The 12,484-nt window shown below is 53.3% G+C and overlaps 1 protein-coding gene across 1 annotated transcript; it reads left to right on the top strand.

The window, feature by feature from the left end:
* Window positions 1-779: 779 nt before the first annotated feature.
* Window positions 780-11,980, top strand: HAS1 (hyaluronan synthase 1). The gene is made up of 6 exons (XM_037064572.1): window positions 780-1,082; window positions 2,983-3,083; window positions 6,295-6,999; window positions 8,117-8,342; window positions 8,974-9,106; window positions 10,970-11,980. Exons 2-6 carry the CDS (start codon window positions 3,075-3,077, stop codon window positions 11,643-11,645), a joined length of 1,749 nt encoding a protein of 582 aa, XP_036920467.1. The 5' UTR covers window positions 780-1,082; window positions 2,983-3,074; the 3' UTR covers window positions 11,646-11,980.
* Window positions 11,981-12,484: the final 504 nt, after the last annotated feature.

The following is a 12,484-nucleotide window of genomic DNA, read 5'->3' as shown; positions in this document are numbered from 1 at the left end:
CCATCCATACTTTCTTGACTGGCCAGGCCATTCCTTGCCTTGGATGTCTCTTCTGCCCCATCGTTCAGCCCCCACCTCCACCCTTGCCCTTTCCCTGGCTAATTCCTCCAGCGCATCACCTCCTCCAAGAAGCCCTCCCTGACTCTCCAGCTGGGTTGGTGCATCCTCGAACTGGTCTGTGGCCCTCTGTTTACGCAGCTGTCTCCTCTACCAGACGGGCATCTCCTCAAGGGCCAGGCCAGGTCTGAGTCATCTCTGATCCCGGCATCGCCCAGCCGGGAGCCCGGCTCATCACCAGGGCAAGAGATGTCCCTACAGTAAACAACTGTCCTGTTTCCTGCCTTTCCCCACCCCNGCCTTTCCCCCCCCCCCCCCCGTGTCTGCCTCAGTATCTCCCCAGTCTTCTCGCCTCCGTCCTGCTGGTCTGTAAACCACACCCTGAGAGTTTCTGATGATGATGGAAATCTTGGGGGGGGCCACTGTGGACCCAGGGCAGGGACCGGAGATCAGCCCCACTGGAGCAGAGGGTTCTGGGAGACAGGGCTGTTAGTGAGGGGAGCAGGAGGTAGTCCCAGCACCACCAGCGCCTGCCTGCTTGCCCTTTCCCCTGCCCTTGTCTTTCAGTTCAGTCTTCTCTCCTTCCAGCCTTGGTCATTTCTCCCTGCAAGGGATTCTGGGAGCCCAGGCTTCTGGGTCTGAGGGAGGAGGGGCTGGGGGCCTGGACTCCTGGGTCTGAGGGAGGAGGGGCTGGGGGCCTGGACTCCAGGACCCTAGAGGAGGAAATTATTGGGGTGTAAAGTCCTGGTCCCTCCTCCCTCATCCACACTCTGGTTTTAGAAACATCTGGTTTTATACAGCGGCTCCACCCAGCAGGGCAGGGTGGGGGCTGGATACTCAAAAGCCCAGCTTCTGAGTGGAGCTTGTACTTCCCCCCCTAGCCCCACCCTGGGGTAGAGGAATCACCGGCCCCTCCTGCTCTGGGCTCAGCTCCCACCAGAGGACCCATCATCCTGACACGGCCAGACACCAGGCGGTGGCCCAGACTCCCCGCAACCCCGTCGGCACAGGCTGACTTTACTCTGGTGGGTGGGCCCTGAATTGGCCTCCTTCCCCTTGACAGCCAGGCTCAGGCAAAGGCCCAACCTGGCGCTGGCCCCACATACCCTGCCGCTCCAGGAAAAACCGGGGAGTGAGGGCTTGGCACCTTGCAGGGGAGAGCTCCAGGATAGGCAGGACAAGATGGAGCAGTGAGGAGAAAGGAGGACTTAGAGACGGCAAAACAGAGAGAAACAGTGAATGGGGCCAGGCGGAGGTGGGAGGCGTGGGGGGAAGATACAGTGAAACATAAACAGAGGTGGAGCTTCAGAAAGAGAGACACAGAGATGCAGAGAGAATGAGGGAGGATAGAGACCAAGATAGACAGAATGATGGATAGACAGAGGCAGGGAAAGGAGAAATAGGCAGCCACCGAGAGGAGCAGAGAGAAAGAAAAACTGGGAGGCAGGGGGCAAAAAAGGAAAGGGATACGGTTATTCAGAAAGAAGTAGATAGAGATATATAAAGAGAGACAAAGGCAGAGAAACTCAAGGGGAGAGAGAGAGAAAAAGACAATGAATGAGAAAGTCAGGGAGAGACACTCGAAAAGAAAGAGACGTACAGAATGAGCAGAATAAGAACATCGGGAAGACTGAGAGCCAGAAATTTAGAGTCAGAGAAACATGGAAATTTAGAGACAGAGTGAGCAGGGGGAGAGAGAAAGAGAGAAAGAGATAGAGGTGGAGAAAAACAGAAACCCACAGAGAAAGTGAACCAGACAGACAGATGGACAGAGAAATAGAGCCAGGAAGGCAGAGATGAAATGACAGGCTCAGAGGACAGAGTCAAAGTAGAGAGAAGGACATGGGAAGGCACAGAGATAAAGAATTAGAGTCAGCCCTGGTTGAAGTAGCTCCGTGGATTGAGTGCGGCCTGCTAACCAAAGAGTTAGGGGTTCAATTCCCAGTCAGGGCACATACTGGGGTTGCAGGCCGGGTCCCCAGTTGGGGGCGCCCCACAGGCAACCACACATTAGTCTCTCCCTCTCTCCTTCCCTTCCCCTCTTATTAAAAATAAGTAAATAAATGAATAAACAATCTAAAAAAAAGAATTAGTCACAGACACAGGGAGGGAGACAGCTATGGAGGGAGAGAGACACTGGTTTTACGGTAAGAGGAGGAGACAGAAATAATCATAATGGATCTTCTGATTCTGAGGGGCTGGGGGCTCAGATGCGACAGCCCCCTCCCCGCCTTGCCCCTTTATGCTGACTCAGTTTCCCCCTGCAGCTCCCTGGGACAGCTGAGCAACAACTCTGAGATTGCCCCCAAGCCCCTGGGCAGACAGACCAGCGCCTCCGCCTCCTCCCCAGCCCCTGGCACATACCGACGCCCACACCCACGCCCACGCGCAGGAACACAGGGCCTCGTCAGTTACGCGCTGATGGGACACGCTCTCTCCCAGCTCCAGCTCCAAACAGCGGTGCCTCGCAACCCAGCGGGCACGGGCACGCCCACAGTCACGCACGTGTGTTCGTTTTATTCCATCTGCCAGTTCCCCAGACACGTCCCTGGGGGACCCAACCCAGACCGGATCCTGAGGCTAGAAGGGGAGGGGATGCGCTGTCGAGGGTGAGAAGGGGGAGGCGAGGAGAGCTGGGGAGGGGAGAGAAATGGGGGATAAGGAAAGAGACGCGGAGGAATAGGGATGGAGAGAAACGCAGGGATAAGGGACGAGAGAGATGAGAAAACTGGGGAGGGGAGGGGAATGAGGGGGGAGACCAAGGAGGAGACGGGAGGGTGGTGACGAAGGGGGAAGCCCGTCTGGGCGCAGGGGGAGCGGGAGGGGGTAATGGCGGGAAGCGGGTGGGGCTGCCCGGCGTCCCTGACCTCAGAGCCCCTGGCCCAGCTCAGCCCTGACGTCAGCCCTCGCTCCCGCCCCCGCCAGCGCTGGTCTTCAAATGCCCCCCCAGCCCTCGGGCCACAGAGAAACTCGGAGAGCAGCGGCGGGAGAGCGCAGAGCCTGGCCGACCCGCAGCCATGAGACAGGTGTGTGCGCGATGAGACTGTGTGTGGGGGTCTGCGGGCCGGGTGGGGGGGAGGGCGGAGGGGGCACCACCAGGTGTGCGACCACGTGGGCGAGAGCACCGCGTGTGCTGGGGAGTGTTGTGTGGGCCCGGGTGTGTGTGACAGCTGCCACCTGTGTGTGACAGCTGCCACCTGTGTGCGACAGGGACCACGCGAGGCTGAGTGCGTGGGTCCTGTCTCTCTGTGTGTGGCCATCCCGTCCATGCGTGACATGTGACACGTCCATGTTCCTGTTGCTATAAATCTGTGAATGCCTGTGTGCTGCAGTGGGGTTGGGAGAGGGAGTAAATGCGGGAGAGACAGACGGGGGTGGGGGGGCGGGGGTGGGGGGTGGGTAGGTATTTGCTTGACACGTGGGCCTGCATTTCTTTTTCCGCATTCAAGCCAAGTCCCTCTAAACCTGTCAAAAATGGCAATTTCATGTGGCTCAAACTCCACTGTTGCTATTTCTGTCCTGTTAGCCCAGGCCCACAGGTGGGTGTCCGTGCGTCCGTTTTCTTGTGGGCACCTCTTCCTGGTGTTGCTCCTTTCTGCCCAGAGGCGCATGTCCCCAAGTTCACCTGTGTGGCTGTTTGTGGGGGGGGGGGTCTCAGGATCACTAAGTTCTGCCTTAGAACAGGTGTCCGGGTCACTTTCTAGGACACAGGTGTTTTCCTATGTGGGCACAGTCTGTGTGTCCCTCGTCGAGTGAGCATGCACCTGGGTGTGTGTGTCCACCGCCGGTGCGGTTGCGGTTAAAACCCTGCCAAGGGATGCCCACTCACCTTGGTGATTTCCAGCCTAAATCTGGCCACCCCCGAAACTCAAGCAGGGCTCCGTTTGGGACAAAGGCACAGAGCAGGAGGAAGGAATAATAATTGTTAATATTGCATGATTTACTTGCACCAGGCTAAAAGCTCCACTTTTAGCCCTGTGCTGTAGAAGCAGAATGTGAGCTACGCACGGGATTTAAACAGTTATAGTAGCTACACTAAAACGAGTAAAAAGAAACAGGTGAAATTAACTTTGGCAGTATATTTTATTTAACCCAATGTATCAGGGGTCGGCAAGCTTTTTCTGTACAAGGCCAGGGAGTCAATATTGGAGGCTTTGCTGGCCATATGGTCTTTTTCACAACTAAACTTCGGAGCTGCGAAATTAGCCACAGACAGTATGTACAGATGAGCATGGTGGTGATTTAAGGGCGCTGAAATCTGAACGTCATATAATTGTCACGTGCCGCAAAGTAGGATTCCTCTTTTGACTTTTCCCAACCATTTAAAAATGTAAACACCAATGTTAGTTAGCTTGCGGGCCATTGTGAGAAAGACTCCAGGCGTTGGGCCACAGACATACAGGGTGCTATATATCAAAATATTCTCATTTTAGCAGGTAATCAAAGCAAAAGTATGAATGAGACGTTTTACTTTCATTTCGTCCTACTCAGTATCTTCAGTGGAAATGCTTACATTTCGTAAAATTTACAGTTGAAAAAGAACACAGATCCTAGTTCTTCCACACAAAGAGCTTTCTAAGAACTGAACCGAGGATCGTGGTTAAAATTGAAATTAGTTTAAACAACACGAACGATTCGTTTCTTTAGTCATACTGGCTGCATTTCGAGGGCTCAGTAGCCACATGGGGCTGGGGACTCCTGTGTCGGACAACACAGCTGTATTTCTTCGTGGCTCATTTAACAATAAACCCAGGAGGTGGGGCCTAGTGACTACGGAGGAGGCAGTTTAGCCCAGAGGGAGGCAGGGGAGCCGGAGGGACCTTGGCAAGAGAATAGGCCTCTCTGTGCCTCAGGTAACCCCGCCTCCCTCCCCAGGGCAGCGTCGGGCAGGTGGAAGGGGCTAAACCCCCACTTTACAGCCAGTAGCCAGTAAAACGGAGGCACCCCTCCCCTCTTATTCTGGGCTCTTCCAGGCTTACAAACGGGGCACCTGGCCCTGTCAGGGAGTGGGGGAGTAAAGGAAGAAAACCAGCCCACGCCTGTGGGAGATGAGAAAATCCTCCTTCCCCAGTGAGCTTGGTGACTTGGAGCAACCCAGTCCTCCTGGCTCATCGGTCCTTGGTTTTGCCATCTGTTTGCTGGCTGTAAACATTACCTGGTCCTGCAGGGCTCTCCAGAGGAGTAAGCCCAGTATATTAGGTTGTGGTTTAGTGACTGGATTCTTAGGGTTCAAATCATGGCTCCTCCACTTTCCAGGGGTGACCACCGGCAGGTTGCTGCACCTGTGTGACTCATCTGAAAAATGGGGGTGATAATAATTGTACCTGTGGTGAGAATTAAAATGAGTTAGTGGTTTTTTGTTTTGTTTTTTTAAAGATTTTTATTTATTTATCTTTAGAAGGGAAGGGAAGGGGAAAGGGAGAGAAACATCAATGTATGGTTGCCTCTTGTGGGTCCCCTGTTGGAAACCAGCCTGCAACCCAGGCATGTGCCCTCACCAGGAATCAAACCATGGTTGTTTGGTTCACAGGCCCGCGCTCCATCCACTGAGCCACACCAGCCAGGGTGTAAAAATAAGTTAGTATTTTAAAGGCTTAGAGCAGCCCCTGGTACATATCATGTTATATTGTTCTTTTAAAAAATATTTTTGAAACTTTAGTTTTAGAGACAGGAAGGGAAGGAGAAAGACAGGGGAAGAGGGAGAGAACCATCAATGTGTAGTTGCCTCTGTGCACCCCCTACTGGGGACCTGGCCTGCAACCCAGGCATGTGTCCTGACTGGGAATGGAACCTGCAACTCTTTGGTTTGCAGGCGGGACTCAATCTACTGAGCCACACCAGCCAGGGCTGTATTGTTCTCTTAGATGTATAATATTATTACTACTATTATTGTTCTAACACTAAGGAACCTTTGTGAGATGAATCCTTATTTTATGTGCCACCAAGAAAAGGGGGACCTGTTAATTAAACTGTGACACTCCACTGAATGTAACCCCCATGGGTTTCAGAGCTGTTAAAATGTGAGGGGGAAAAAGATGCATTAGAATCAATATAATCGGGCTCTTGGCCTTGATAACTGCCACAGTTATTTTCACTAATGAAAATAACTTCGCAATGCTCAGGAGATTTTTCTTTACAAAACGGGGATGTTATCTCTGGCTTGGGGAAAATCCAGGAGGTCTCCCCTTCTGGAAAGGACCCTTTCCCCTTGCTATTCCCTCTCTCTGTTTCCACCAGGACCTGACCAAGCCCAGCCGGACAGCCCGTCAGTGCTCCGGCCTGGCCCGGAGGGTGTTGACCATCGTCTTCGCGCTGCTCATCCTGAGCCTCATCACCTGGGCCTACGCTGCCGGCGTGCCTCTGGCCTCCGACCGCTACGGCCTCCTAGCCTTCGGCCTCTACGGGGCCTTCCTCTCCGCGCACTTGGTGGCGCAGAGCCTGTTCGCGTACCTGGAGCACCGGCGGGTGGCGGCGGCTGCGCGGAGGGCAGCGGCTCGGGGGCCCCTGGACGCGGCCACAGCGCGCAGTGTGGCGCTGACCATCTCGGCATACCAGGAGGACCCTGAGTACCTGCGCCAGTGCCTGGCGTCCGCCCGCGCCCTGCTGTACCCGCGCTCGCGGCTGCGCGTCCTCATGGTGGTGGATGGCAACCGCGCAGAGGACCTCTACATGGTTGACATGTTCCGCGAGATCTTCGCGGATGAGGACCCCGCCACCTACGTCTGGGAAGGCAACTACCACCAGCCCTGGGAACCTGCGGCGTCGGGCGCAGTGGGCGAGGGCGGCTACCGGGAGGTAGAGGCCGAGGACCCAGGGCGGCTGGCGGTGGAGGCGCTGGTGAGGACGCGCAGGTGCGTGTGCGTGGCGCAGCGCTGGGGCGGCAAGCGAGAGGTCATGTACACAGCCTTCAAAGCACTTGGCGACTCGGTGGACTACGTGCAGGTGAGTGGAGGGCGCCCCCACCCCATCGTGGCCCTAACAGCCCAGATCCTGCTTCCCCCGAGGCCTTTGTTCAATGTAGTTCTATAGGTCTTTACTTATTCATCCATCCATCCTATATGAGATCATACATGCTTTTATTTATTCATCTACGCAACATAGAGATTCCTTCCTTCCTTCATCCAATGTAGAAACTCTTTTCTTAACACGTTCATTCAAAAATCTATCTCCATCTAATATGGAGATCATTCATTTATTTATTCATTAAATTGAGAAGAAATAATTCCTTTCTCTTCCTTCAGTGTTGAAATTCTGTTTATTTTTTCATCCATTTATCTATTCTATATAGAACTTCATTTGTTCATTTAGTCATTCACTCATTCATTCAACATAGCGATTCATTCAGTAATGCATTGCATTAGTTTTCTATTGCTTCATAGTAAATAAACATCCATTTTGCAGCTTGAAACAAAACATGTGTTATTACCTTATAGTTTCCATGGGTCAGAAGTCTGGGCAAAGCTTAACTGGATCCTGTGTGCAGGGTGTCACCAGGCTGCAATCGTCAGTCTTATCGAAGGCAAGGTGGCCTCTTCCAAGCCCACATATTTGTTGACGGAACTCATTTTTTCCCCCAGCCATCATAACACTCATGGTAGCTTGCCTCTTCCAGGCTAGCAACAGAAAGTCTCGGACTTCTAGACCCTCTATAAAAGTAGGGCTCACCTGACTAGGTCAGCCCACTGGGTATGATCCCCTTTGATTAATTAACAGTCCAGAGACGAAGGGCCTTAATTACATTGCAAAACATTGCATTTCCATATAAGGTCATAGAATCATGGGAGTGCGAATCCATAACTTTTGCCATCTTCTGTTGGTTAGAAGAAAGTTCCGGGTCTTGCCCAAACACCAGCGGAGGGCATGATACAACAGCATAGGTCTTGGGAGGGTTAGGGGTCATCTTCAAATATGATTAGAAATTGAAGATTCCTGAAAGCTCAAGGTTATGTTCAAACCGGCTGCAGTGTGTCCCAGGTCCTCACCACCCCTTGGTGCCCTTCCCTCCATCACCAGCTCTGTTCAGGGATCTGGCCTGATCCTGACCTCTTCTACCCCACAGGTGTGTGACTCAGACACGAGGCTGGACCCAATGGCCCTGTTGGAGTTGGTGCGGGTGCTGGATGAGGATCCCCGGGTAGGGGCTGTCGGGGGAGACGTGAGGATCCTGAACCCTCTGGACTCCTGGGTCAGCTTCTTAAGCAGCCTGCGGTACTGGGTGGCCTTCAATGTGGAGCGGGCTTGTCAGAGCTACTTCCACTGTGTGTCTTGCATCAGCGGTCCGCTAGGTGAGCTGGGAGAGGGCTTGGGAGGGTTACGGATGGGGTGGAGAGGGAGAAGGGGTGCCAGAACAGGTTCAGGATGTGACTGAGACTGTGGACAAAGATGGGATTTGGGCAGGAATTGGGGATAGGGATAAGGTAGGGAGTCGGAACTGGGGATGGATGGTGTTCGGTGTTGGGAATGGGTTGAAGAAAGAGTGCGGATGAGGACTGAGCTGGAGGGGAGAGTTTGGGGAAGGAGATAAATGGGTTTGGAGTAAAGGTCAGGATTGGGAGGCCAGGTTTGGGGTAGGAGACGGGTTTTGGATATGGATGAGTAGGGGTTGGGGCAGAGGATAGATACGGGATTGGGGAAGGGGCTGGAGTGAATCTGCTGTCAAAGTGGCCGTGGGTCGAGGACAGGACTGGCGCAAGTCCAGGATGGGGGTGGGGTTGATGAAGGATTTAGGGTGGAGAATAGGATAGGGGCTGGAGTTTTGGTTGGTAATAGGGCTGAGAATGGGATTGAAGTGATTGAGGATGGGGTTGGAACTGGAGAGGAGTTGGAGTTTGGGATAGAAGTGGGATGGTGTTGGCGACAGCAGAGGCTGAAACTCCTGTACCTGCACCCCCCCTGACCCCCACCCCCATCCCCCAGGCTTATACAGGAACAACCTCCTGCAGCAGTTTCTTGAGGCCTGGTACAACCAGAAGTTCCTGGGCACCCACTGCACTTTTGGGGATGACCGGCACCTCACCAACCGCATGCTCAGCATGGGCTACGCCACCAAGTAAGCTGAGGGGAACAGGTAGTCAAATGTGTGTGAAGACCAGAGTATTTCAACAAATGTGTGTGTGTGTGTGGCAGGGGGGGATTCTCCAAGCTCAAAGTAAACTGCAGGGCAATGGGCTCTTAAAAGTGGGTCATTAGAGGAGACAGGAGGAGACCATAAGGGCAGAGGTAGCATTTGCATGGAGTCATGTGAGTCAATGGACTCTACCAAGAGAGGCCAGGTGAGGGTAGGGAGTCCCACCTAGAAGATACGACATGATGTGGGTGAGACAGCTCTGTCGTGGAGAGCACAGATTACCATGGCAGCACAATTACTGTGAGTGGGGTGGGAAGGGGAAGAGATAAATAGAATAGGGTCTAACTAGCGAGGGAGCAAGCGAGAATTACATGACAGAGGAGGAGAGTGCCTAAACTAGTAAGTGCTTCAGGAAGAGATGTAATTCCACAAGACTCAGGGGAGTATGGGATAGAGCAGGGGAAAGTGATTTCTACAAAGCTAGACCCAGTGGAAGGGCCAGGAAGAACTTGGGGTAAATCAAACCCATGCTTTCACTCACTCAACAGATATTAAGTGCCTACACTGTTTTTTAAATTTCTGTATTGATTGATTTGAGAGATAGAGATAGAGGGAGATAGATAGATAGAAAGATAGAGATATCACTTTGTTGTTCCACTGATTTATGCATTCCTTGCTTGTATGTGCCCTGACTGGGGATTGAACCCACAACCTTGGCATATCGGGACAACACTCTAAGCAGCTGAGCTACCTGGCCAGGGCAAGTGCTTACAATGTGTTAAGCTCTGGGAATACAGCAAGTAACAAATAAGAAACAAATTCATGCTTATGTTGATTGGGGAGACAGACAAGAAGTAAGAAAAGTGTAGAACATATACAAGCTATGGCTAAATAAAACCGGGGGGGGGGGCAACAGGAAGCATAAAGGTACGAAATGAAATGCCAGATAGGGGGCCGGAGGAAAGTCAGGGATGGAGGCTGAAAACGGTGCCACTGGAGGAATAGCAAGGGGAGGGGGGGTGTCAGGAGAGGAGGACAGAGCGAACAGGAAGTCAGCTCTGGAAAGGCTTGTGGGCCAGGGTAAGAACTTTGACCTAAAACGAGGGAGGAGGGAGGGTTTTCAGCAGAGGGGTGACATGTCGTTGCAATAGGATCCTTCTGGCAGGTGTTTTGAGTACAGGCTGCAGGGGGCGAGGGGGTTAACAGGGAGGCCACCGAGGATGCCAAGTGACACAGGGGGAGGAGTTTGGACACTGGGAAGTAATGCCTGTGGGGACAGAATAGTTTGACCCTTCCAAACAGACTGCTGGTGGCCATCTGGTGATGTCCCATCAAAGGGATTCTAGCCTTGTGTGGTTGTGGCTGGAAACCCAGTAGGGCTTGATTAGCGATCGCGGGAAGGGAGGTTTACGGTTCCCGTGAGAAGGTCCAACACAGGCGCTATTCTGGGTGGGAACCATGTCTGGCTTGTTCCTCACCCTGGGGCCTGCCAATAACAGTCAGCACAAGAGTATTCGTAATAGATTAGTGACAGTGTGAGTAATAACGTCAGTAACCGTAATGATATTAGTAATGGCAATAGCGTTATGAGTCATTGATGACACAGAGGCACATAGTAGTTGCCATTTACTGAGCAAGTACCCTATACTGGTCCTAAGAGCTTGGCATTGAATCTTCACAGTTAGGTAGGAACCATCGTTAACACCATTTTACATATGATAACACTGAGACTCAGAGAGGCTGAGACAACTTGCCCCGGGGCCATGTGCAGGGGTCAATTCTGGCTCCAGATTCCTGTCCCTAAGGAAAGCCATGCTGATGCCTCCTCCTTTCTCACCTGTCCAGGTACACCTCCAGGTCCCGCTGCTACTCAGAGACCCCCTCGTCTTTTCTGCGCTGGCTGAGTCAGCAGACGCGCTGGTCCAAGTCATACTTCCGCGAGTGGCTGTACAACGCGCTGTGGTGGCACCGGCATCACGCGTGGATGACCTACGAGGCGGTGGTCTCGGGACTCTTCCCCTTCTTCGTGGCGGCCACGGTGCTTCGGCTTTTCTACGCTGGCCGGCCGTGGGCGCTGCTCTGGGTGCTGCTCTGCGTGCAGGGTGTGGCGCTGGCCAAGGCGGCCTTCGCTGCCTGGCTGCGCGGCTGTGCGCGCATGCTGCTGCTCTCGCTCTACGCGCCCCTCTACATGGGAGGCCTCCTGCCCGCCAAGTTCCTGGCGCTGGCCACCATGAACCAGAGTGGCTGGGGCACCTCAGGCCGGAGGAAGCTGGCCGCCAACTATGTCCCTGTGCTGCCGCTGGCCCTATGGGCATTGTTGCTACTCGGCGGCCTGGTACGCAGTGTGGTGCAGGAGGCCAGAGCCGACTGGAGCGGCCAGTCCAGGACTGCCGAGGCCTACCACCTGGCGGCGGGGGCCGGCGCCTACGTGGGGTACTGGGTGCTGATGCTCATGTTCTACTGGGTGGGCGTGAGGAGGCTCTGCCGGCGGCGGACCGGGGGCTACCGCGTCCAGGTGTGAGTTCCGGTGCGCGGGTGCTGACACACGGGTCTTCTCGGGAGACAAGAGATCAATCAGGTCCCAGGACTGACGAACTTATGGATGAACTCTCTGGGCCTCCGTTTCCCTCTGTGAAGTGAGGGGGTCAACCCAAGATTCTTCAGCCTGGACTATTTGGGGGCTGGGAATTCTGGGTCTCTGGGGAAGGGTATTTATTGATCAGGGTGTGGATTTTTAGAGGTAGGGGGAAAGGGGTCTCCATATACTGCTTTGGGGCCCCCACTTCCTCCCTGCTCTTATTTAATCTCCATTTGTACTGTGTGATTAGGATATAATAAATGATTTTATTTATTTTCTTCTGAGCCTCTCCCACCACTTTTTTTAAAAAAAGATTTTATTTATTTATCCTAGAGGGGAAGGGAAGGAGAGAGAGAGAGAAATATAAATGTATGGTTGCTTCTCGTGCTGGTGGGAACCGGGAACTGGCCTGCAACCCAGGCATGTGCCCTAACTGGGAATCCATGATCGTGTGGTTCACAGGCCTGCGCTCAATCCACTGAGCTACACCAGCCAGGGCCCACCACTCTTTTTTTTTTTTTTTTTTTTTAGTGGAGGGGGTTTTATGGTTGAGAATTGGGGACTCCTGGCTCAGCCTTGGGTTCCAGGTGTTTGAAAGTACACAAGACATCCTCCTTCCTCAGTTCTCTCGAAAAGAAAATAGGAATATTAATCGTGTGGGTCAGGGTTGCTGTGAGGGTGGAATTTCTCAAGTCATTCACAGATACTAACGGAACCTCCACTGCATTTGGACTCTGTACTGTGGACGGTGTCTTCCAGGTCCACTCAGAAGAAGGGTAACT

The sequence above is a fragment of the Sturnira hondurensis genome, unplaced genomic scaffold, assembly GCF_014824575.4.
Source record: "Sturnira hondurensis isolate 20B ecotype Veracruz unplaced genomic scaffold, ASM1482457v3 Scaffold0015508, whole genome shotgun sequence".
Lineage (NCBI taxonomy): Eukaryota > Metazoa > Chordata > Mammalia > Chiroptera > Phyllostomidae > Sturnira > Sturnira hondurensis.
Note: the sequence above shows the minus strand (reverse complement) of the source record. Positions and strands in the feature narration are given on the sequence as shown.

Coding starts and splice junctions, on each gene's coding strand:
- HAS1 (XM_037064572.1), top strand. Junction 7,000..8,116: donor ACTCGGTGGACTACGTGCAG/GTGAGTGGAGGG, acceptor TCTACCCCACAG/GTGTGTGACTCAGACACGAG. Junction 9,107..10,969: donor AGCATGGGCTACGCCACCAA/GTAAGCTGAGGG, acceptor TCACCTGTCCAG/GTACACCTCCAGGTCCCGCT.